This window comes from Syngnathus typhle, linkage group LG4, assembly GCF_033458585.1.
Source record: "Syngnathus typhle isolate RoL2023-S1 ecotype Sweden linkage group LG4, RoL_Styp_1.0, whole genome shotgun sequence".
Taxonomy (NCBI): domain Eukaryota; kingdom Metazoa; phylum Chordata; class Actinopteri; order Syngnathiformes; family Syngnathidae; genus Syngnathus; species Syngnathus typhle.
The window spans coordinates 14,234,293-14,260,425 of NC_083741.1; the positions used below are offsets into that span (position 1 = coordinate 14,234,293).

At 42.2% G+C, this 26,133-nt stretch overlaps 1 protein-coding gene across 5 annotated transcripts in view; it reads right to left on the reverse strand.

The window, feature by feature from the left end:
- zfhx3b (zinc finger homeobox 3b) overlaps positions 1 to 26,133 on the reverse strand; it is a 129,337-nt gene that overhangs the window by 53,714 nt on the left and 49,490 nt on the right. For 4 of the 5 annotated variants that reach the window (XM_061275661.1, XM_061275657.1, XM_061275658.1 and 1 more), the window contains 2 exons: positions 24,096 to 24,592; positions 1,394 to 1,625 (listed from right to left, as the gene is read on the reverse strand). In XM_061275661.1, the coding sequence (XP_061131645.1) occupies positions 1,394 to 1,625; positions 24,096 to 24,592 (729 nt within the window). The remainder of the gene's footprint in view (positions 1 to 1,393; positions 1,626 to 24,095; positions 24,593 to 26,133) is intronic. The other variant, XM_061275660.1, reaches the window with a different exon arrangement.

The window sequence follows — 26,133 nt, forward strand, 5'->3', positions numbered from 1 at the left end:
GGCATGTCCTCAACGAAGCATTACTGTGAGACTACAACCAAAGTGAAAGAGATCGATCGGCATTCAGTTATGAGTATGCGAGTATGATATAGTCCACATACAGCCGCAGAGAAGGGCTCCATTAGCTCGAACTTTAGGCTTTCATCCCACAAGGAGGTTAAAATGGGCAACAAGCACAACAAATGAATGAAAAAGAAAGCAACAAAAAAACAGATTGATAAGCACATCCGCCAAGAGAAACAAACACACACACATAAGTACAGACCCTGGCACCACTCTCATCTGCACAAGAGAGGAAAAGTAAATTCCCAACCCTTTTAACCTAAATAGCCTTTCCTCTTGCCGTTGCATGTTCTCTTGTCCGCTGTACTGTAGTCATTAACATATTTGGAGTGCAGTGAGCAGAAAGCTTAATTGTCCCTAATTGTTCAGCTAAATATGTTCTCTAATGATTTGCTTCAGATCTGTGACTGCCTCTTGCGCAATTTCCCGGCCGCTGGCTTCATTATCCCTGCCTCCGTGGAACAAAGCGTCTTCACAGTCTGGCCTTTTTTTTTTCTTCTTCCGCAACACAGACAGTGAGTATGTGTGCGAGGGATGTAATGGCTCCCTCTTGCCGGGACACACAAAGGAGTCCCTTTGTGAGGGCACCCGAGTTAAAGTGATTAGAAAACCAAATCTCTGCTAAGAAAGCGTGTTAATTGACCACAGTTCGCCCATCCTAATCAGTCCATAATAAATGAGCAGTCTGGGGACTTTGTTTTAGCCTTGCAAATGTGTTTTGGCTACTGATGGCCTTCTCCTTGCTGCAGCTGCCTATTGACTTTGCACTCCATCTTTAACATCAATGCGCAAGACAACTTCTTGTGTTTTAAATACGCTGTAAAAGGGTTGGAAATACATCATACGTATTGGAAAACAGAATTACAAGAAATGTGTGCAAAAACTGAGAATTACTTCGTACCAAACTGTAAAGCCTTTCGCCATTTTAGTTTTCCAGAATTTTTTAGGAGTGACTAAAATGACCAGCTAGCTATAGCTAATCCTAAAAATGATTCTTTTCTTCAGTTTGCTGGCAGAACCACTTTAGAGTGTCTCATAGTTGGCTGCAAGTGCGCAAACATCACAGAGAAAGGTGGTCTAGCGAGTGGGTGGAAGTGGGCGGGTGATATTGTGTTGGTCTTCGATTTGACAGCCATTAAGTGGACCGAGGCTTTAGGCTGGGATTCCTGCTTTCAAGCGCCTCACTGTCGACTGTGAGTGCATCCACATCACGGAGAAAAGGTGGAAGAGCGAGGTACTTTTTGTTCTTACAGCCACACACATTCCAACATCTTGTAGAAAGGACAGCCAACTGAATAGTTTCATTCATTCACAACAGAAGGAGTCTAACCTGTATCCGAAGAGGGGCATTTGCGAATGGTGAAGATGGAGTTGAGGTCTTCGTCGTCCTCGGGCAGGCCCTTCTGCAAGCGCTGCAGCTTCCTGAGGCTCTCGCTACGCTGGTGCTTCATGGAGCGCACATGCTGGATCAGGTTGAGTTTGGCCTTGGTCGAGTAGTTGCACAGCACGCAGTGGTAGTAGCAAGCATCGCCCTCCACCGCGTTTTCGTGCTGCTGTAGGTGCTGTGGGAGGGAATGGAGAGGGAGAGAGAGGAGAGAAAAAAAAGTGAGAAAGCGGTTCTTGTGGTCGCCACTCTCGCTCACACAGTTGGCAAATGAACAAATCAATTTCCAATCACAGTCCCGTTGTTTAACATCCAGACCTCTTCCACTTCAGAACAACTGTTTGGACTGCGCACTTTGTCTGCATTGAGTGTCTGTATCAGCACACTAACAGGACAGGAGAGGCCCGAGGCGGGGGGTAGGGGGGCGCTCAAATCTCCCGAGTGCAAAGGCGGACAGCGATGGCATCGGCTAGTCTTCAGAAGCTCTGAGCTCGGCAGCCCGGCAGACAGAAAGAACATTGATTCCCTTCACTCAACACAAGCCTCCCGCCTCTGAAAAGGAAACTCCAAACATCTGCCTGTTTCACGCTTGGGATACTAAATATTGATCACAGCGAGTTAAATCCCAGCTTTATCATAGAGCACAGCACGCAAGCCTTGAGAGGCAGGAGGGTGACCGGAACATTCCGCAACAGGAGGACGATGGTCAAAGGACAGTGGATCAGCATCGGTATTGACCTGTCAACCCCAACATTTCCTCCAAGGCTAAACAGAGACCCTCATGCTAGCTTTCAGTCTTCAGCTATCAACCCCAAGTGACGCCATCCTGCCACAAAGTCTTGTCACACCAGAGTCTCAAGTCTAATTACCTCCTGGATTGCTCAATCAATGATGCAAGACCGGACCTGGCATTTATTGACCATTATCCTAAAGTATCACACTGGCTGGGCCTTAAGAGCCGCTCGCTCTGCATGGACACTCGTGCCACGTCTGTCATGTGAAACCTCAACATCACACTCCGAGGGGCGTCCAACTGGGTGTTTGATTTGACTGAAATCAATGTCAATCAACAGATGTTTTTCATTTATTCCGGCCGGAGAGGAAGAAATAGAAGGTGGAACCTCGATTTAACGGATTCAGAATGAACGGACTCCGGATTTAACAGATATCTGGAGAAATAGTGGTGTCCTTCTGCAACACTCAGTGTCCATTAGTTCTGAATTGTCCGCTGCTGTTTGGTAATGCAGTCAACAGACAAGTTGCCCAGCTGAGCATTCCCCAACAGGCTCTGGCTCAGTCTACGGTCTCATGTCTTATACAGTGACTATTTATCAAGCCCGCATCGCATCCAAATATAACAGGTGAGAAAAGAAGGCATGCTAACCTTAGTATTGGTGACCAATTGGATCTTACTCAATTGGAGTTGGTTGCTTTAGTGAAAATGTGTTTTACAAGGGGGAGGAATGGCTTTTTAGCATTTCAAATTATTTCTAGTGAGAAATAGATTTGAAATAAATAAATGTAGTAAGTAAATTAACAACCTTGGTCATGGAGCAAATTAAATTATTAAGTCAAGGTTCCTTTGTATAATAATGCTTTCAGTGAAAATGATTATTGGTTGATATTAATTTAACAATGTACTGTATGTGCGTAGGTATTATTGTGGTTAACCGGTTACAAACGTAGTAATTTTAGGAAGAACAAAGGGAGGGAATATTGATTGAATATTTGATTCGGCACCTGCAGTCTGCGGATGTACCTAATGGTGTGGCCAGTGACCAGATTAAACCCATTTAAATAAAATTACGTAGTCCACTATTTTTTTCCTATTTCTCTAATTAATAGGGCAAATATTCAAGTTGCAATAAACCCGAGTCTACTTTGCACTGCCAACATTTTCCTCCACATTGTGCATAAAGCTCTCTCTCTCTCTACAAGATCATTAATCTCAACCCTCGTGCTCATATAAAGTCTTTGAAGACAAGAAGAAACCGAGCTAGATGTCCTGCGCACATCAGCAATTTAATCACATTCCATTAAAATCAGATTGCTTACAAACTCAAAGTGGAAAGGGGGGGTGGTAAAAAGTTAGAATAATATTAAATGTCCTTGACAGGCTTGTGTCTCTATCTCCCACTGATTCTTTCTTTCTGGTAATCTTGTAATAATGCCGTGAGGTGTTGCAAGAGATTGTATTTCATTGTTATTTTTTTGTTTCATATCCAGCTGCTTAACACCTAAAATGCATATTAAGACACCACTTCCAGGAAAAAAAGAAAAGCTCTTTCTTCTAGCTCCTTTTTTGTGAGCCCCACAGTGCAGTGTAATAGAGTTATTAGGTGATTGCAAAAGGCTCTGTCTCTGCATGCTCTCTTTTGTCTCCTCATTTCAAGCTATCCATGATGTCATAAATAGGTGTTGGTGGATATTATGAGGAACCCCTCACACCCCCCTTCCAACATGTTTTTCCTCTGTGCACAAATTTTGCATCGGAAGTGACGCACAGAGAGGTTTGTGAATAGACAACACCGAATCCATCAACCCAAACTGCTCTTAGTCCTCGCAGATGTCCTGAATTAAAACAAATTTTCACTGCAAATGACTCACAGCCCCAGAAATCTATGTGAAGTCAAGTTGGAGAAGAAGAAAAATGACAGCACCTGACTAAAACTTCAAAGCTAGTCTCAGGAGGTAGGGGAAAAATGCTGGGAGTTTTATAGTTTCCCATAAAGAGCCCGGGGTTTATATAGGAGTAAACCTGAGACCGCCTGCTCCAGCATCAGCCATAATTCACTCGTAGACTGACTGGCCAAGACCGTGGCCTCAACAGAGCTAAGAGCGGCTCATTCCAGCGCCTGTAGCTCAGTCCACAACATCAAACGCTTCTACCTGTAAAGCAGCGCTTGCACCACCACCACCTCTGCTCCGGCCATGACCCCGGGCAGCTGAGGGCAGCTCACAGTCAGTCAACACGGTGGGAGCTCAACTGGGAGGATCATCAACGAGGTGCCTGTTGCACACTCACTCATAGTCCTCAACCACTAAATAGACATGATAGAATAAACCTCACATTAACAAACGCATTTTTCATTTCTCTGGGACAAAGTGCACAAACACAGTAAACCAAGTTTGCCCGCCCTCTGCCTTTATTTCACATGTGCACACTAACATAATGCACAAGACAGACAGAACTGTGTCTGTTTTCTATGAATCTGCAATGAAGCCCCTAGTTGATAAATCACCTCCAACTGGAGTGCAGGAATTTACCAGCTTAATGAAAAAGTCATGTTGGGCTGGAAAGAGTTGTTCTGCATGGCTCTGGCCTTTCTAATCACCCTACAGAGGCCCCAGCAAAAGGGGTGCCGGGGCATGGATTCAATAAATGGGTGACTGCCTCAAATGCATTCACCACAAGTACTTGTGCATTCTGTATATTATTATCATCATCGTTCATCATTTGGTCTGATATTACGGTTGACACAAGAAAATAGTTGTGTGTAGTCAAAGTCAATAAACTACTTGTAAGACAAGAAACAAAACAGGGCTTTTGGATGCTTATGCTGACTAAAATAAATAATAAAATTTGAAATTTGTTCTAAAAAAAATTCTCATCCTTGATAGGACATTGTGATTTTTTTGTTGATTTTCTTTTCAGTCAACCACCCCTAAAGTAAACGTTTTCCTTTCTATTACCAAAGAACAAATTGAAGTATAGTAGGAGACAAATGTTCTTCCTGTAATGGATATTTTTACTGTTGCAAGCATTAAGGGTTAAAAAAGAAGTTATTTGATTTATCATACGTTTTTAACTCATCAGCACATTAATAGGTTATCAAAAATGTATCCTCCCAAATATAACCCTAAGATCTAGTATATGTTGCATATTTAAAATCAGCATGTTATTTAGTGTAATTAGTCTCTAAAATCAGGTCCGTGAGATGATTTTAAATTACCTTTAATATTCTCCAACATTTTCTGATTGTCGTTCTTGTGGAGCGCCCTTCAACCCTTCAGTTATGTAGAGTAGAGTGTATTTTCAAAGTTTAAAAAGTCTATGATGGCTTATCAACGCTCTCCCCGTAGAGCACCTTTCTGCTCTCTGTGGAGGCTGAAGCAGTTGCTCTATGCTTTTTCAGGTAAAGTGAGAGAGGGACGGGGCGGTGTGGGCACCACCCCATCCTCTCGCTCACAACTCAACAGTGCACCTTGCTTGCCCTTTGAGTGGGCACCACGCGCCTGTATCAGTTTCACCACCCACCTAGAGCACGGCATACATCTGCATTTCCATCCACTTAAACGTGCAAGTAAAAGTGCACCTTTAACACAAAACTGTGTGGTTGCCGAGAGAGTCAAACTCACGCAAGATGGAGGTGGGTATTACTGGAAGGGTGGATGGGAGACCGAGAGACGGTAATTCCAGAGAATGTCTCCCGATGGAGCTTTATAATACAGCGCGTGCACGCAGACACAAATAAAAGTATAGACAAAAAGCACAACAATATATAAACACACAGGCACAGACAGACTTCTGCACGCACGCAAAACCACAAGCCATTAAGTTCATACCCTAATTTCCACCATTACATTTGGCAGTGCTGTTAATACAAAATTAATGCATTAAAACAGATGGCTATCTGTGAGCTAAATAGCTATCAATTCGAAAGGAGCTGCCAAACCTCCCCCTGTTAGAGATCCAGAGAGGCTCTGCTCTGAGATTGCTTTGCAATGGTCATGCACACCTCCAAGTCCCCCCCCCCCTTTGAATGGTGGCACAGAATATGAACACATGTAAATCCTACCGTCCCAGTAATGGTAACAGTTTACTCATGTAGAAAATGTATTTCACGCCGAAAGGATAAAATCTGCCCATTCTCACTGTCAGACAAACGCGTCTGTGGGGTGTATTTTGGAGCTTCCTGATTCATCCAAAAGTTAAAAAAAAACAAAAAAACATCAGACAAAGTGTTTGCACAACTGGTGCCAAATTGCCAAGGGTTCTAAATCAGGATTATTTATCTATTTTAATGATGATGATAAATGCGAGGGAGAGGAAAACCTTGAGGGCGAAAATTCAGCTGTGGCGCGCCGTGACTGCATTTCAACGCTGAATGTGACTTTGGGATTCCCCTGGAATGAAAGCAGGTCATTTAGCAAAGCAAAGCAAAGCAAAGCAGAGCTTGGCCCGGGATTCCGGGTCTGCCAGCAGCTCGAACAACAGCTCACAACCGCAGAGGCCCCGCTGGGTTCCAAGTGTGGTGGCTGCTTTGAATTAGGCCCAGCAAGCTGCAACATGCCTCAAAATAGCTTATGGAGTATTCCAGGACTGAAGTGGCAACAAAAAGCCTCCTGTATCTCATTCGCACTCTTCCTTTACTCCCCCTAATGCATGTCATCCCTCCACCATATACTGGTCCTCTTTCAAAAAAATGCTTCCTCGACTTGCTTAGACATGATCCATCACTACCAGCGAATAAAAACAAGCTGTATATTTATCTTGGGGAGGAGGGAGGGATACAAAATGGACCTATGGGCAGAAACCTAAAGATGGATGTCTTCAGGTGTCCTTAGAGAGGATGCCTTAACGCAAAGCCATGAAACAAAGTAGGAAGGGAGGATTGGGGGAGAACAACACTAAAAGACACAGCAGCTTGTCGTGCTACACACCCACCACTCTTACTTACGTTAACATTAAATAAAGCAATAATTATTGAATTCTGTTCGAATGAGGAAGATGCTAGAAAGTAAACAATGGGAACATAATTGCAGAAGGAAAGCGATCAATGCAGGCAGTAATTTGGGCCATGCTGATTGTTTATGCCTTTGTGTGTGTGGGTGTGTTTGTACATTTGTGTATATCATAGCTGTAGGGCAAAATCTTCCCATCTCCAAAACCACTACTTTCAGGAAATGAGTAAATAAAAAACACATCTTGCGTGAGTTACCAAACATTGTATCGTTCATACTGTTGTGTGACAACACGTCGCCCTAAAATCATGCTGAAGTGCAAATTTTTTAGCTAAAAAAACAAACAAAGAAAACAAGACACTGCCATCAATTAAAAATAGATTTCTCTAAGGAGCCATATGTGACGCAATAAATACAACAATGAGCTGACTCAGTATTTTAACAGGCGGCAATGAAGTTACAAACAAACAAGCCGTCTTACTTCTGCAGCAAATCTTTTCCAAGTTACATTTGTAACAAAACAGGCAATATGTCCTACCGACTTATTTTCACGTCATCTGAATACCATCCAGACTTTTAATGTTGAGGTGACATGATGTTGCACAGCGCCCACAGAATAAGGGAAGAGACGGTTTACAACACGGTTCAAGCGTTCAAGAGAATAAATAGATTTGTTCCTCGAGTTATCTTCAACATTTAAATGGTTTGATACTGCTTAAAAATAACAGACAACACGATAAACGACTTTTTGGAACGATAAATTAAAATTGACCATATTTGGGCATAGAATGTTTCTGGCCAACAGAGATGTGTATATGTGCTGTGACACAGAGCTGAGTATTGTACTCACCCATAAACTTGCAAAGAACAGGGTTGGGGTAATCCCTCCTTCAATAATGACCCTGGGTTCTAAAAGATGCCTTTCAATCACATGATCAATGTGTCCACATAATTCATGTGCAAGTCTGTGTCTTTGGGAGGCCAGGAGGGTGATAAGCATGCATGCTGTGATGAGATCAATGCCCCTGTGTGGTGATAACGAGCCTGAGCCTATGCCCACAGGAGCCTCGCGACGCCATCCGAGGTCTCGCTCATTAGGAACATTTGGATAAGCATGGTCATACATACATAATATGCACTTGTAATCGGATACAGATAAACACATTTTGCCACGTCTTAATGAGCCGGGTCTTGCTTTTGTAACCCACCACACTAACAACACAACAGGAAATTATGGCAACCCCCTGTATAAAATCGGGGGGAAAAAAGCTGTTGCCTTTCTCTGAAGGTAGCTAATTAACAGCTTAACCTCCTGATGGTTTTAATAATCTGTGCTGGCACAATCTTGCCAAAATTGCAATACAATGTGTCTGCCTGGAGGGGGTTGGAACAGGGTGGAGCCAGTGGGGGCACCCAAACAACAGTTGGAGACAGTTGACTACTGGCAGGGTACCATCTGGAAGCTGAAGGGGGACAGCTCTGGACTTGCCCGGGCCCTTTCCTCTATTACCAAACATTCTGAAGCAACATCCTTCCACTCAGGAGGATTGCTGAGCTAATTAATGGTGTGGCCGATATGTTCAAATAGGATTCTGGATAATATTTCTTGCCAAATGCTGAGATCGGGCGGGTCCACCAAAAAAAAAAAATCAAAAAAAAAATCAATAAAACTTTACAAGCAGCATTTCACTTCCACATAATCCATCTATCTACAGTATATGAGCAAGAAACCCAATTGAAGAAAATGACTACAGCCATCATAAACCATTGATATTACACCCCCTTTCTTCTGGCTATGAAGTTGGCAAAGACAATTTGACTGTGAGTGACATTTATCGCATTTAGTGCTAACGTTTCTGTTTGTAATGATAATGACATGAATTAGCCTGTAGGCATACAAAGCTACAAATACAGTATAACAGAACCCTTTAGTTCATACGTGATGAAAACATATGTGTCACCTGAGCAGATTGCTTTAGGCTCCTTAAAGTCCCTGTAAAGTAAAATAAATATGCCTTCTAAATTTGACACACCACAAAAAAAAGTTTTGTTAACCGTGCTACAATGGATTTTTTTATATAAAAAAATAAAATGCAGCATCAAAATCTTCTAAAATCAAGTAGTTATGTTTGCTCTCAAATGCTATGTGAATAAGCTGAAATTACACCACCCTTAATTGCCAATATCACGACTGAGCTGGAAAAAAAAGAATGCTACTTCATCTACGTCATTCTTATGCACGTTCAAATCTCGAAAATATCTCCACTTAAAATGACGAGACGCAAACCTGCACCTTAATCACTCAATCAATGTTTTATTCTCAACGTAAATCTGCTAATGCATCTGTACTGAAACATAACTTGGAAAGACACTGTTGGCAGCAATAAAAATGTCCAATGTAAATGAAGGCCAGGAATGTAATGATTTATGCAGGTAGTGAGTTTGGTAACAAAGGGGTGTTGGATTAAGGCACAAGCAAACAGCACTTGAAATGATTAATGCAGTCAATGAGAATTAAATGCAGAGCAGGAACATGACCCAAACACAATTAGTCTGGGCGGACAAACATCACATGGGCATGAATGTAGATTCATCGCTCAACGTTCCAGGGCCAATCGGCAAAACTAGATGAAAAGGATTGCTCTCATCTGGATGTGCAAGTAAAAACGTCTCCATTATACGTGTCCACTTCTCATAGTTTACTGGTTAGCGTGACCCAAAAAGTCCTCCGAGGGGCCAGAAGCCATCATTCCAAATTGGCCCACACTCTTTGTAGCAACTACGTAGTTGAGCTCATGTTTTGCAAACACAGCGGTAGAAAGGAGACACAAAATACCGCCTCCTCAGGCTTATACGTATTATCTCGCTTTCACCCCTCGTGTCCTTGGGTTTGGAAGTGTAAATATTTTATTACTGCTTAATTGCTTGTTGCTTCAGGTTACGTAATAAAGCTGTGATAGCTGGGATGCTGAATGTTTTCTAACTATCCCGTATCCTGTTTTATAAAAATTCAGTCGAACAAAATTCAAAGCAAGTGTTAAGAGGAGATCGGGTGAAAGCTGGCTGCTACAGACATTCTTATTAAGAGGAGCGATTATGTGTTCAGATAGTGTCAATACTTATAACTATCGTCTCATGCGGCTATCTTTATCACAAGCATTGTCATGACAAAAGCAACATGGTCTTCGAGAGGTGCTTCTTCTTAAAATGAAAATTAATGAGTGGGGTTGAGTGGAGGTGAAAACATAGAGTGGGACTATATGTGGGCTTATTTGCATGCAGCGTGAAGTGCTCGGTTGGAGTGAAAATGGCAGCTGAGGGTTCTTCACACAATTTGTACACCAAACACCCACCAGCAACCACCGGTCAGCACTTCTCCACGGGGAAAACACAAAGTTGCAACACGAGTGCAAACCATGGCAGTGCACTTAGTGACTGCAATCTTTACATTTTGATTAAAAAAAAGTCCATTTGAAGTTACAGTTCTAAAAAGTCCAGAGAAAATAAAACACAATTTCTTTAACATTCTGTCATGGTCAGTTTGTATAATTTAACATGCTTACTCGACTCACTTCACAACAAGCAGCAGTTCACCAATTAGTGAACACGTCCATAAAAAAAATGGTGTTCAAGCTGTTGGTTGCCACTCCCAGTTAAATTTGACTGTCAAAGTAAAGCTCAATCAAAATACCCCAGAAACAGGCAGCACAATGTCAATTGAAGCGAAGAAAAAAATGTTTATTTCCTTCAATTGAACTTCTGTCATATCTGCATTGTACAGTGTGACCTTTCTGTTTAAAAACATAGTATAAATACATTAGTTGTTTTTTTTGGAGGAAGTTATCATGGATTAATGACAATGGCATTTATTTCACTTGCCAAAAGAAGAGTCAATATAAGAGTGGTTTGAGTTATGAGTCATAACTTATGACCATGGTAAACATTACATTCTTATGTCAAGGCACTGTATGACACTTTTAACATTTAATGCTGCAACCATTTCCCTTTATTGCTCATCTCGTATGTTGGTCACAAGGAAACTGGAGCCTATCCCAAAGGATGGTGACATGTCAATTACAGGACTGATTCTCCAGACAGACAACTGCTCACACTCATGTTCACTCAACTTCAATTAACCTCACATGCATGCTTTTGCAGTGTAGGAGGAACATGTAGCTAATCCACAAATGCACGTACAAACAGAAAAGTTGTAGCCAAACCCCAAATATCAAAAGATCAACATTTTTTATTCCTTTTATATATTCACCATTTGACCTTCATACACAAGGAGGATGTCCACTTGTGCTGACAAATGATTCTCTCAAAAGTCCCACCCCCTTTATCCCATGAGGACAACCAACTGTCACTAATACATATGGGCCCGGTGTGGCAACGCACAAGTGAATTCTATTGGGTGTGCTCATTAGCCAAAGGGGAGGAAAAACACTATAATTTCACTTTCCATATGAAAGAAACAAAAGTGCTCATTGATCAGGAGGATCAATGCAGGATCAATAAACTAAACCCTCATCATTTCCAGAGCAGTGTAATTGGTGCTGAGATGTAGTTGTCATCACTAAAAATCAAACCCAGGCTCAACTAATTGGAGGAGGCCGTTTGCTTTCCGTCATGCAAAAAGTGTTTCCAAGTCCCAGAAAAGAATTGTCTTGGCGACTCAGCGTGGTGAGTGTGAGCGGGGCAGGCGCCATTACGCTGGCTGCCTTAAGTGCACATCTAAGGCCTGCTACAGACTAAAGTATTTTTCAATTTTTAGATTATTTCTCCATGAGAGACCTCACCCAATGATAGAAAATCATGGGTTTAACAACACTGAGCACCACACACATAAAAACTCTGTCCCACCATTAATCTTGAAACAAAGTCGGCCAAGCCTGGAATCTCACCTGATCACACCTGATTTCACAAAAAAAATAAAAATATGAACAGACACTTGTGGATATGTGCCGATATATCCTAAGTGACGGGAGAGCATTGTAAGATGGCGATGTGGCTAAGAAAATACTTGCTTTGGAAAATACTTTCATAAATAAACAATGATAACTGATTCTTTTTAGTGAAGGTCCTTAGACAGTTTGTTCCTGACCTCTGACCTCAGCATAGGGGCAGAAATTAGATGTGCCACTTTCCACTTGAGTAGTTGAGTGCTGCAGACATGTTTCTATCGAGAAAAGAAAAAGAGGTGTGCCTGATATAACCCTTGATAGATATTTTAAAGGCTGGCATCACACACAAGCAAACAGCACACAAAGTGCTTGAAAAAGCCTTCAAACTGCAGTTCAAAGACGACCACTTTGCCCCTTCCTGTTTATTGATTAGCTAGCGCTCCTGTTGGGTAATTGTGCAGTAAATCAAGCACGGAGAGCACTAATCTCAACCCTGAGAGGAAAGTGTTAAAGGTAAAACCTGCTGAAAAGTGCATAATGATGGTGCAGTGTTGAGCCAGGAGAGAGCCTATGCTCCTCCCTCTCACATTTCTTGCTCCCTGCCCGCCTGCCTGCCTGCCTGTCTGCTTGGCTGCCTGCACAACCAAAGGCAGAAAGGAGAATGCTTGGCAAGAGGAGCAATGGGAAGAGTGTACAGTTTCTAACCACCTCGCGCTCTCTCACTGACTCTTCCAGTCCCTGTCAGTGCATTCCCAACCAAAGCGCCGGGGGCGCCATGCTTGTAAAGAAACCACAGCCTTTTTAAGGGCTTCTTGTATTTACAAAGGGAGGCATGTCGGAATCAAAGGCATTACCACATGACACAACACATTAAACAGTTGGCAGATTGAGAATTTATAGACTACAAAGATAGGAAAGTGGGTAAACAGGAGTAATAAGATTGTTGGAGAAGTTCAAGTTCTTACCTAAAGAGAGTACGTAGTCATGGAGCAGCCCTCTTTCCTTTGCCTTCCCGCAGACCATACGGCTCACGCTGTACTCCAGGTGGAGACAGCTATCATTTTCCCATCAACTTCCTGTTTCTCTCGTCTCCCCACCCCCCTTTCCTCGCTGCTCTCTCACTCGCAGCTGCACAACTTGATTTTCTGTGCCAGGTTTGAGGAAATACAAAGCTCTGCCTTTCACCCATCTTCTGAAATAGCTCACAAGCTGCAGTTAAGAGACTTTTTTTGCCCTCCCCCTCCGCGGTTATCCTACTGCCCCCGTGTTGCGGCTCGCCCTAATCTCGCCTCGGTTTTTACTTCACCTTCATCAGTAGAGACCTAAAAATACTTGATAAATGGAATATGATATTTTAAAGTCTTATCTCTCCCATCTCTTCGTGCACGGCGAATAATAGGGTAGTTAATCCTGCAGATCCTACTCAAATTGATTAATCAGCACATGCGGACAATCAAATAAATGATTAATATTCCTCCGTCCCGTGGTCGGACAGTTACCCCCGAAACCGTCAGTAATAATTCAGTAACCCTTCGCAGACCACGGGCTGCAGCTAGTCAGCCTCACTCAGCATCATCCCTCTGATGTTGAGCAGGACTTTGAACTCTCCACACACAAACTGAGACACGGCAGCCTGAAAACAATCTGCAGTCCACGCTCGCTCCACTCCTCCTATGATGGCTGCCTGTCTGATCGGGCTTACACTTCATAAACAATACAAACAGGCAAAGTGAGGGCTTGGCCTATTCAGCTAAGATTATACTGGAAAATGAGGAACATTTCCCCATTGTCGAATTGGAATCTGAATATGATTGAGCATGCATTGCACATGCTAAATACAAAACTACAAGGGAAACGGCCAAAGAACAAGCCAGAACTGAAGACAGTTTCAATAAAGGCCTAGCAGAGCATCACCACAGTTGAAATTCTGCATCTAGTGATGTCTTTGTGTTCCAGATTTCAGGTTGTAAGTGACTGCAAAGGATTTGCAAGCAAGAATTAAAAAAGTGAACATTTCATTTATGATTGTGAATTACTTTTGGTCCCGTAAAAGGTGGGAGGCATAAACTGCATACAGAACCTTGTAATTCCAACACCGCTCTCTTGATTTAGCTATAAATAACATTAAATTAAAGCTGAAAATCTGCAGTTCAGCACAACTTGTTTCAGCGTGCTTAGGGGAAAAACGATGGGAATTGTGTTGATCCCCCAATATTTACAGACCTGACCAGAAGAGAAGAGAAGCGGCACGCTTGTCACTCAATAAGAGGAAAGAGACGAGCATCTCTCTCTCTCTCTCTCTCTCTCTCTCTCTCTCTCTCTCTCTCTCTCTCTCTCTCTCTCTCTCTCTCTCTCTCTCTCTCTCTCTCTCTCTCTCTCTCTCTCTCTCTCTCTCTCTCTCTCTCTCTTTCTCTCTCTTTCTCTCTCTCTTTCTCTCTCTCTTTCTCTCTCTCTCTCTCTCTCTCTATCTCTCTATCTCTGTCTTTCTCTCTGCCCCCCCCCCATACACACCATTACCAAGACTATTCTCCCTCCCACAGAGGTCAGTGAGCAGCCATCTTCATCCTCCTCCTCCACTCTTAGAGCTGTTATTAATCAAGGAAACGGACAGAGGCGGAAGAGGTTACCTTTTGGTTCCAGAGTAAATCTGATGGGGGCTGGGCCAGGACATGGTAAATCCATGTATATTTATATACAGCTTTTTTCTGTACACTACAATATTTGGACTTATGCTGTTTTTGCAAGCCCCGACGCATGCGTAGGCTAAACACACAAGGAGTCACCCCCCTTTCCTAATCCCTTGTAACTGCTGTACAGGAGACTTTGCCTTTGTGTTGCGTCTGACCAGCTGGCTGCCAGAATCAGCATGTGCAGCTGTCCACTGTGACAAATGCTAGCACACCACCAGCGCTACATTGACTCCTCCTCAGTGCACTGCTACTGTGACAATGCCAGAAAAACACCTAAAATGTCCCTGACCTATGACAGAAGTCAGTACCTAGGTCGAAAAGCCAAGGATGGGTACATGGAATGGACTCAAAGTTAGACTGGGCAATAGGCCTCGTGATATATAGTGTTGTCATTAATAGGATGCAAAAAATGGGTTTATCTAAACATCACTGCTCACTTTCATCTCTTCCCTTGTTCAACTGTTTATAAATCAGCTGCACAAATATTTATGTGCTGAATGAGGAAAATGGCTAGTCTGGGTTCTATCTCTGCCCGCCTTCCCTCCCTCCCTTCTTCTCGTGTGTATGCTTGCACAAGGCCACCACAGATGCAACACGTCAAGACTCCAGGTTTCATTTATCATATCAGCTTTGTTGTACGCCGTTGTGTGGCTCCTGAAAAGGCTGACTGGACCACAGCAATTTTAAGGAGGTGCTAATAAAATCTGAAATGTGCACATGCTGTACTGTCATACTTGATAAGATTATGTGTAATAGGGAGACATTTGAAAGCAGTAATTGGTAATACAGTAATTGGGCAATCTGCTTCCATGGGATAACTTGTTTGACTTGATTTTCATTTGTGTACAAGCTGCCTGAGGTGAAGTTGCTAATATCACATTGAAATTAATGTAGGACAGAGCGTTTTGCTCTGTTCCTAAGTCATGCATGTCTGTGATGGCAGATGATTTTAGCGGATGAACTGAAAATAATATTAGCCCTGAGGCTAGCACTAAAACAATATGAGAAATTACCAGGCTGGCGCACATCTATCACAAACCAGTAAAAGAAGGTCAGGCATTTTATTCTTAATTATTTTCATTATTGTAAAGCATTGTTCATTACTAAATGATTTTTGAAATATTGAATCTAAAAACATTGGTTGCCTGTCAGTGCCTGAGGTGCACTGTTATGCATGCAAATGCCCTTGACTAATGCAACACCATCAGTCGAAAAGCTTAAAAAAAAATATATATATATAACCACATTCAATACGCGTGGCCTCTGCATCCTTTTTAGCTCACCTATCTGCTTCTGCCAACATAACACACAATGGGACAGCCCCAGAGATTCTGGATCCATGCTGTGTAATTGCTCCCCTTGGCCCTGACCTCTGATCCAGATCACCGTGATACACAACATATCTGTTAAATTGGGAAATGGGCAAATATTCTTCTAATGACTCTCACTACAACAAAACTGGATGGAAACAGAGAGGAGGGTGGGATCAATTTTTCTTTTTTTGCTGCCCTTCACTGTCTCTATTAGTTTCCTTATATATATATATATATATATATATAATTCATTCATATATATATATATATATATATATATATATATATATATATATATTTCATTCATATATATATATATATATATATATATATATATATGGAGAGCTAAGCAGGGTATATTGTCTGTTTTCAACTTGACAGGGCAGTGGACTTCACTGAGATGCATGACATTAACGAGGAGATAACCAAGCAACGCTCAGAAGGAAATATCTTTTAAACTGCATCTTGACTGCTTTTCAATGTACACATTGTGTTTGCTGAGCTGCCTTTAAAAAAAAAGACAACCTTAATCTAAACTGTGCAGAATGTTGATCTTGCAATCTACACTCCAGATAATTAAAAAAGATAAGTTGGTTCAAGAAGGGATAAAACCAATTGGACTAGCTTTTTGCCAACACGTAACGTGGATGGACAACAACAAAGACCATGTTAATGCAATGCTACACACTGTACAGTAAGGGTGCATAAAACGTGTGTGTTTTCTGTGGGCAGGGGAGGGGGGTGACGGGGTGACGGTGGTGAGCTGGCTTGTCGATCGATGCAGAGATTGGCAGTTAATGGCTTTTCCTGTTCTGCCTTGGTAACCCTGGCCTGATGGCTGTTGCGTCTGATCAGGGATGGCAGATGGTGTTTGATTTTCGTATATAAACCTCTGACTTTGTGGAGATGGCTTCATCATGTCAAATGATTTAAAAGTTAAGTTGAAAACTGGGCGGAGTCCATTGCAGCAACGTTCATTTGAAATCTAGATGTGAGCTGTCTTGCATACAAGCATGGCGTTCCACAAACAATATCGTCAAAATGTTGTCGCTGTCGGAAGGAATCCTCGTGACTTTAAAAATCATTCTTCGCTCAAGTTGTTCATTCTAATATGGCCAGCATGACCAATTGCGCCCCAATATAACACCATCCCAAAACCATGTTCAAGCTCTAATTTAACAGGCTGTCACTGATTTCAATCGATGGGCATGTAACCATCTGCCCGCATCAAAGTCGGTGCTCACAACTACGGTTCCATTATCTTCCCTAGCTCTTTCTCAAACATCCACACACAATATGGAAAAATTGGATTAACACATTTTGGAAAATGATTAAGTTCTTTTTCCAATCATCTTGCTAACAAGCAAACACACCAAGGAAATGATATCCTCCCTGGACAAGATTGCGTGTGCGTGTGTTTGTGTGCCTTTCAACATCAATCATTTGAGCCATAAACTGGATTCCAGATTACACCATTTCCAATTCTGAACAGGTCCAAGAGCTGTCACTTTAACGGTAGCTGTGGACACAGCAAATTGTTTCAATATGGCTACTCCAACCTAACGAGCACATATTAAGGAAATTCCTAATTAGTGACAGAGCTATGTCATCTGAAGTGAGGATTTATGTTTGAATTATCCAGCTGTTCTTCATTTCAAGGCTATAGCTGACTTGACTCACCGATATTGACTGACACAACAAAATGATCTGCCAAGGGCATCTTTGTGGATGTGAACGTTTCTAGTCAGAAAAGTAATTCGCAGCTATTCAGAATGTAAAATTGAGAAATAAAAAAACTGCTGATTATGTAAAAAAAGGAAACTAATTGTTCATTTGTAATATTGCTTCAGGTCCCTGGGATTCACCTAATTTTGCTCCTCAAATGAAGTCATTGTAATGAAAGCTCTTGCCCCACAAAGAAAAAAAAGGTATTTCGAGCCTTGGCGTTAAAACTTTTTTTCCCCTAGACTACCCTGTCTATTTTGGGTATCAGTTTGTCATGGAGGAATGTTAAGGCCATAATGTATCGGCGCCCTTGAGAAGCTAAAGAGCATTCTTATCCCCAACTGTTCATGGTGCCTCTCTCTTTCATTCACTATCACTTTCTCCCTTCCCTCTTATTCTGGGAGAAGGTTTAAAGTAAAACACAGGTGTAGAAGACGACACCCGTGGGAAAGATAACGTTTGGGAACATTCCTGGTGCTGAAAAAGAACGTTCCCCCCTCAAAATACTTCATCTGAGGAACTATAAAATGGCCTCTATTCCAAGACTATGCCTTTGACCCCTTTGAGCCTCCACCCAATGTTCCCCAGCGGTACATCTGACATCACCACCTAATAATTTAAACAAGGGATTCTATTCTCTATCCCTTTTTCCATAGTTTGTATCGAAGAATCAGACACTTGATGAGAAAACAAGATGCAAATGATATTTTCCAGAGGCCCCAATAAAAACCGCATGACACTCGGGGCTGCGTCGTTTAATTACTGAAGAATGAGATCTTTTCTTCTACATCTGGAGGAAAGATTATCCGCATAACATCGATAGATTTATAGCTCCCAGTTCGAACCCTTGACTCCAGCACATGGCAAATTAGGCAAAACACGAATGAACATCCAGCACCAAACCCACTTTAAGTCTTGATGGGTCAACCTAGATTCTGTAGTCTTCTCAAAAATTAGGTTTGAGGAGTGCATATCTCTAGGTCTATGTGATTTATGGCCCACAAACAAGTGTTCTCTAATCCAAAATGTAATTGATGCACCTCAATCGGGAAAGAGAACTTGTGAAAAGCTACCAGAATCTTCCGTCATTTGGGCTTCTTACAAATCAGAAATAAAAAATCTATATATGGCAATTTTTGTCCTCAGGGTACAGTTCACACCAATGTTCCCGCTTTCAAATAAGGTGCCTACCAAGAATCAAGATTTACCGATATGTTCCCAAGGTTGAACCTTTGCGCATGCCACTCAGGTGATTAGCTTTTTTACTCCTTAAAGGTACAATGATATACTTTTGTACAGACAATGTAATCAGTGTTGAAGCTGGCCGCTTCCACACAAACAGGGCAAAGAGGCTAGACAGACAAATAGCTCTCCTTCTGAAAGACAACTTTTTTCATTCATCATTAATTTTTCCATTAAATTCATGCACCTATGATGTTAATTAAGGCTGTTGTAGTTCTAAGCTAAATGTATAAATAAATTCGGGGCAAACTCTTTTATGGTGATACAGTATATTGACAGGTGAAAAAAGGCAAGGACATTGAAACGGATCAACAGCAAAGTCCACATATCCATAACTTAACACAATATACTATACATGTCCCACAGCCCTACTCAGTAGGGTAAGTCCAAACAGAACATCGGTCCCTGTGTGGTGCTCCAGCTCCATAAGTGAGGAGGTATCCTGTCTCCCCATCAGTCTCTTCACCCTAACTTGCTTTCATGTAAAGCCCTACTGAACACAGACCTCAGAGCTGAGTAGTTTTGCAGCTCCAACCACGCGGAGGCCATTAATCTGGTGGCTAAGCCACTGATGTATAGATGGCACAGAGCCGGTAAGCCTGCTTGCCTCACTCTCTCCATCCCTTCAGTTTAGGGACTACATGGAGTCACAAGATTGTCCAGCTGGCAGAACATTTATCTGGCCACTGACACTGTCCATCAGGTGTTGTGGTCAAAGGTCACTAGATAGACTGACTATTGTAGAGCCATGATGCAACTTTAAATGAGATTACATGTAAACAAGAAATGTTGACTCAAAGCAGCGAGGCAATAGCCTGCTAAAATATTAATGGTGTTTTGTCCTTATTGAACTGCAGTCTCGTAGATTATAAGACATTCCAGATGGTTTTAGTTTAAAATTGGTCTCAAGAAGGGCTAAGCACCAAATTAGACAAACAGGTTAATGATCACAATTGGTTTAGTGGCCTAAAAGACTTGATCTGTATTTGGACTTGATTGACCTATCAGCCTAATTAACTGTAGATAACACGTGGACTGATGACAAACACGTGTAAACCAAAAAGAATCGGGGAGAAGTCCCAAATACATGATGATTAACTGTAATTTATAAGAGGTGTGTGGCTATGTCTTCTTCCGTGTGCAATCAAAAGCTTATGCATGTAAAATGGGAGAATGGGCTGTCTCCCAGGATGTGCAGCACGCGCTTTATTAGAGCGGTAGTACCAGTAAATCAGCGCTCAGCTCTTACTGGAACTGCTGCAACCTTTCCCACTGAGCACTATTACTGAACAATCATAGGCAAGCCATGATAATTAGAGTATCTCTCCTTCCCAACCTCCTGCCCCCCCCACCCCCTCTCTCCATCTTTCTCCTACACCTCCATAGCTTTCTAGAGGGTTAGGCCAAGCTCCGGCTGGACGTCACTTTGCCAAGTAGCTTCTAACATTACCTGACATCCTTTTTCTCTCATTGGACATGTAAAATGATTAGAGTGCTCTCAAAAAGTTCTAACCTTCGGGAAATTATTCAAATTGGCCAGCACAGACCAGCAGGGGCAAAAACATTCGATAACCCCGATGACAGGTCAAACCTGGAAACTCATTGATGTCAGCCATCTGTTTTGCCAGTTGTACTTGGCCTCCTAGTGTGGAACTACAACCTACTTGCGATAGTCCCCCAAGCACAGACTATAGCTCACTGCAGAAATCAATGGTGGCAGGTCTAATCACGAATGTAAAGAGATCATCCAACCTGCAAGCCAGTGAAACGGGATGATCAGCGAAACATGCTGATGCCATGCGGCTGCTAATCCCTTCATTTGCTTTACAGTCTATTTTCTTCTTTGCTCTGTGTATTCTACAGATGCGTACTCCTCCTGCTGCTGCAGCGTACACTAATACTTCTGGAACGCACTCAAGTGTAAAATAATTGTACGATCACCGTCCAAAACAGATGTTTTGCGTTTGTTCACTGGCCAGCCCCTGCGCTCCACTTTGCACTGTAAGTTCGAATATACAAAGAGCAGATCATAGGTTCAGAAATGCTGTAGGTATGACACATACGGCACATTTAAACTGGAGTGTGACACTTGAAAAGTTTGCATATGCTCAACAGTGCAGGACCAGCCTTGGAGACAGGGGTGTCAAGACTTTCAAGAAAGATCCCCCTTTTGATAGTGACAGCACTCTGCCTCTCAGACCATGGCCGAGCGGCATCTGGAGTGGATTTTGTGCGCGCAGACACTGAGGAACATGATTACATTCAGCTAACTGCGCTCTAAACTGATTATGCAAGTGCCAAGCTAATGGACTACATTTGCAAGAAGAAAAATAACATTCAATCAATCTCAATTACCGCCGATTGCACCGGCCCGCGAGACAAGGAAGGTTGCCAGCTAACTCCCCCCCATTACCGCACCACCCAAGTTCCTCCCCTTTTCCCAAACCTTTGACTGGAAGCTGGGGACTGGTTTGGCCCCACCCATTCTGTCTGGCCAGAGCAGCCAGAGCCTAAGAGCTTGGATTAGTTCCACTCCTCTCACCTCCAAACTAACACATAGTTTGCCTTGAGGCTGGCTGTTAGTATCAGGGCTATCATATTCACATGTACAACTGAAAAATGAGAGCTAGAAGACACGTCTAGTCGGAAAACACTGTATACAAGTTCAGGCTCACAGCACAAGAGGAACTTGGCAGAGCCCATATTACTTAGAATGGAATCTGTCATCAGAGAGGACAGAAGAAGTCATCATCAACCCCCCCCCCCCACCCCCCAAAAGTGTGCGGTTAGGGTAACTTGCTGGATGTTTCTGTGGTCTTTTGGAACATTCCAATACATGAGGTGGTGGGGTTGATATTTTTAGAAAGCCCTAATATGGGCCACATACCACAGACTCTCAAATTATCCCATGCATCTTAGCTCTAGGTTTCAACCTCCCTTTTTAATTCCAGTAATTATAGGCTCCAATTTATATAGAGCTGTGCACACAAAGGGCCTGTTTAATGCAAACCAGTTTGATTCTGGCAACGTATCTCACACGGCACCCACATCTTACACTGTTTATGCTGATGTGATTTATTTTCAAAATTTAGCTATTTGTATCAGATGTATTTAGGGAGGAGTAGATGCGTGGGGATTTTCCTTTTTTTGTGCCTGGATGAAATGCCAAGTGAAGGGTTACAGGCGTGGGCTAATATAGTAGGTTTGTGTCTGCCAGTATTGCCACCAAGACAATAAATTCAACAGTGCTAAGACTGTGACACCAAGTGTAGTGTCAGTGCTGCCAAGAGGCCTTAGAACCATGTAGTTGTTGTCCACTAATCACATTTGTGAGTCATAAAATGCCAAGTCATAAAATAATACTTGTCAACATGTATGTGTTGTTTTTTCTTCTTCTTGAGTTTGGTTGAGGTTTGAGGCGGGCTTATGAGATCATCTTGGGGTGAGAATGCAGGTGAGTTCTGGACAGTTTCACCCTGAAGATTCACTGGTTTTAAGAAACATGGAGCCAACGTAAGAGGCTTAAGTCATAAAAATGATCATTCCTAGATGTGTTGTACATATTTAATCCCTCCACAGCCCGAGCAGCGCTATGACATATGTCTTCTCTTAAAAACTTGAGCGGAAAAAGACACAGAAGAAAATCTGGCTCTCTTTTTCTCTTGGGCTTGCTGCAGAGGAAATCACACAGATAATGTAATATAAAGTGCACGGTACAGCCGCCGGGACAACAATAGCAATCCATCCTTCCCAAAAGGTGTGAGGAGGAGAGAGAGGTTGCCAGAATCTAATCTGGTTGATTGCAAGACTCTCTCTGTTGTCTATGCAAGCTGAAGACACTCTTGACTCATTGCTCTATGCATTCTTAAGGTGCATGTGAGCCCGGGGATTTTCCTGTTATTTTTACAGACCAAACTAGCCTCCGCCTCCTCGTCCCCTGGACCTCTTTGATGACTTTAGCTGGAGCCTGTCTCTCACCTTCCCCTTTAACCAAACCATGAACATTGATTTCTCTCTCATGTTGTTTCGGTGTAAAGGCCTCAGAGACAGGAGCAGTGCTTACTATGCAGGGTGGTTGCAATAAAGTATTCATAAAGCAGAATTATTTTATGGACGGTCTTTTCGAGGGGCTTTGCAGACCACTTGAAATTGAGCTCTTAACGTGATTGGACAGCACATTTGTTCACATGCCTTTTAATTTGTGCTTGTTAAAATATACTATAAAATAAACCTATATAAAAAAAGCGGACAAATTAAGATTTTCTGTAAAAGAATCACTTTAGGCAAGGGAGTGAACATTAAATCAAGTCAACATATGAGAAGACTTATAAATAAATATAAATATAAATATAAATATAAATATAAATATAAATATAAATATAAATATAAATATAAATATAAATATAAATATAAATATAAATATAAATATAAATATAAATATAAATATAAATATAAATATGTGTACCGTTTGTCTAAGAATTTATTGCAGTGTATGCAATGACTTACAGAAAGGATGTGTTATGTGTCTGTGATTTGTTGTGTGTGCTTATTCTACGCGTGTGTATGTGCCAGTTTGGGTTAAGTGTGGAGTGGTCAAACCGCAGACTCACAGGATAGGTACCTAAGTGGAATCAGGGCTGTTAGATTTATGGCCATTTGTTCGGAGAGTGTTCATCCATTGGCTATTATGGAATGATTAGAGGAGAAGGTGAAGCTCCAAGTCCAGCAAAAATCAATACGGCTGTCGAGAACGATTCAGCCTCTCCTGCTCCGGGGAGTATTAGCACCAAACCTCTGTCTACTCGCACTTCTTCATTCGTCTCCAAGTGATCCACCCCACATCTAAGAGTAGCTTTGTCTGCTGTGTTCCTCACATGGAAGCAATGTGGCGTTCATTCTATTGAGCGACCAGAAAGGGTATGACCAAAAATGCCATGACTGCATTGCTTTTGGACTACAGTGATTCCTCGCTATTTTGCGGTCCCTCTCAGTGCATTGCAGGTTTTTAAGAATTTCAAATATTGCGGATATTTCGGTGCATCGCAGCTTTTTGCTTAGTGTGAATAAAGTGAAACAGAGGACCACTGACCTTGTAGAGTTTGAGGCTCGCCTCATGTCGGGAATTGACTGTGTGCATCCTCAACTTCTCCAAGCTGTTGGTGTAGTAGTCGCAAGCGTTGCACTTCAGGTGTACCGGGTTGCCAATGGCCACGCATTTCAGTCGCCATTCGTTGCCTTTGCCTCCCTCCTTAATATGGGCCACAAGCTGGTACTTTTGAACGTGCTTGTCTGTCTTGCAATGGAGCTGGAAATTGGCCTTGAGTTGAGTGGTGTAGTGGCACAACTTGCACTGATGAGAGTCGCCCACCACGGCACGCCACTCCTCTTCGGGCAGGCTGCGCTCAGCCCCCATGTGGATGCCAAGGACATCCAGGTTGTCGGTGGTGAAGCGGTTGCACACAGCGCACTGGAAGAGCTTGAGTGAAGGGTCGCTAGTTTGTGATAGACTTTCTCCCAAGGTCATTAGCTCCTCTGACACCAACTGGCCACTGCCCAGGCGCATATCCATCGGGATGTCCCCACCTACTTGGATGTGTAGAAACAGACAGACAAGGAGAAAATAAGAGAAGTGGAAAATGAAGACAGTTTGAAAATTCATCATGAAACTTAACATATTTCAAGTTTAAGACATTTTTATTTAGCTCAAAGACCAAATTGTGTCTCAATAACAAGCGGTCATTTGTTGCCGATGTAAACGTTCCTATTTTCGGTTGTACAGTGGAATAATATTGTAAATGGGTCTGTTCCCATGCATCCTTTCCTAGGTGCGACTTTTGAGCTCACCTCATTATTTACACTGCGCATTATTGGACCGTAAAATGAACATTGACATGAATGCACGCTGGTGTTGCTAAAAAATAAAGACATACAATTCGAAAATTCAAGCATTCTTTAGTAAAGAACATAAATATTTAAGCAATTTATTCATTCATGCACAGGAAAAAAAAATCAGGGAAATAGACCAAAGTCAAAAAGGTATCCCATAGAGCCTCCCCCCCAAACCAGGCTCACACCCCGACTCCCCTTTTTGTTGTTTGTTTAAAGCTATGTTTCCCAAATCAATGCTCTGGTAAGCAGATGTGTAATTGTTTTCCCAAATCTAATGTCAGCCCTTCCTCTTTTCAGCTCTCTCACGCACCATCACCTTGTTCGACATCATTTAAGTGCTGTGAATAATCATTCTCGGGCAGGGAGTGGATGAAGTTACACCTCTCACCAAACCCTAACTGTACGTCTTATACCATACAATCGTATGATTATTTTTGTGCGTTACGTGTTTTGGGGGTGGGGGGTTTGTGCAGGGATGACATAACTGACATTTCCGAACCTTTTGTGTGTCATCCTTGCCTCCCTAGTAACATGCTTATTAGAACTCACCTCACAGGAAAATGAACCAGATGGTGGAGAGGGAAAAACATTAGTCACAGCAATCAATTCCTGTTTGTGTCTTTGAATTGGCAACAGTTGCAGACAAGTCTGCACAAACTGTGGGGTTGTAACGGGAACGGCAAACATGCTACTGTGGTGGTTAATTGCCCATGCTGAGCCCCCTAACCTTCCTTCTTTGGCCATGATAAAATATGTACATAACTACACTAGCTGGTGAATAAATAAAAAAATGGGGGGGAAAAAATGGAAACTTAGATTGTCAGCTTCAGCAGCATTTTGGGAATAATGATATAAAAAGGCTGAAATGTGCTGTTTTTTGGGGGGGGAAGTAATGGAAAGTAAATTTTGCCCCAACTCGTTAACCTTGTGCTCACAGGAAAATTGGTTATCGCAAAGCAAATAAAATAATAAATAGAAATAAAATAATAAACAGGAATGCACAACAACAGACCCAACGGATTTGGGGGATTGAAGCTCGAGATGCTTAAATAAAAAGAGCTGAAAAGCAATTGTACAAACATTTCTGCAAAATCCTTTTAAGGCATCAAAATGCAAACACAGCTTGAGCTATATTTAAGCGTAAATTTAGATTTTGATTAGGTGGTGAACTTTCAAGTGGAACAGAAAATGCCATTTGCTCCATACAGAGGTAAACCTAGATACTAATTGCATAAGGA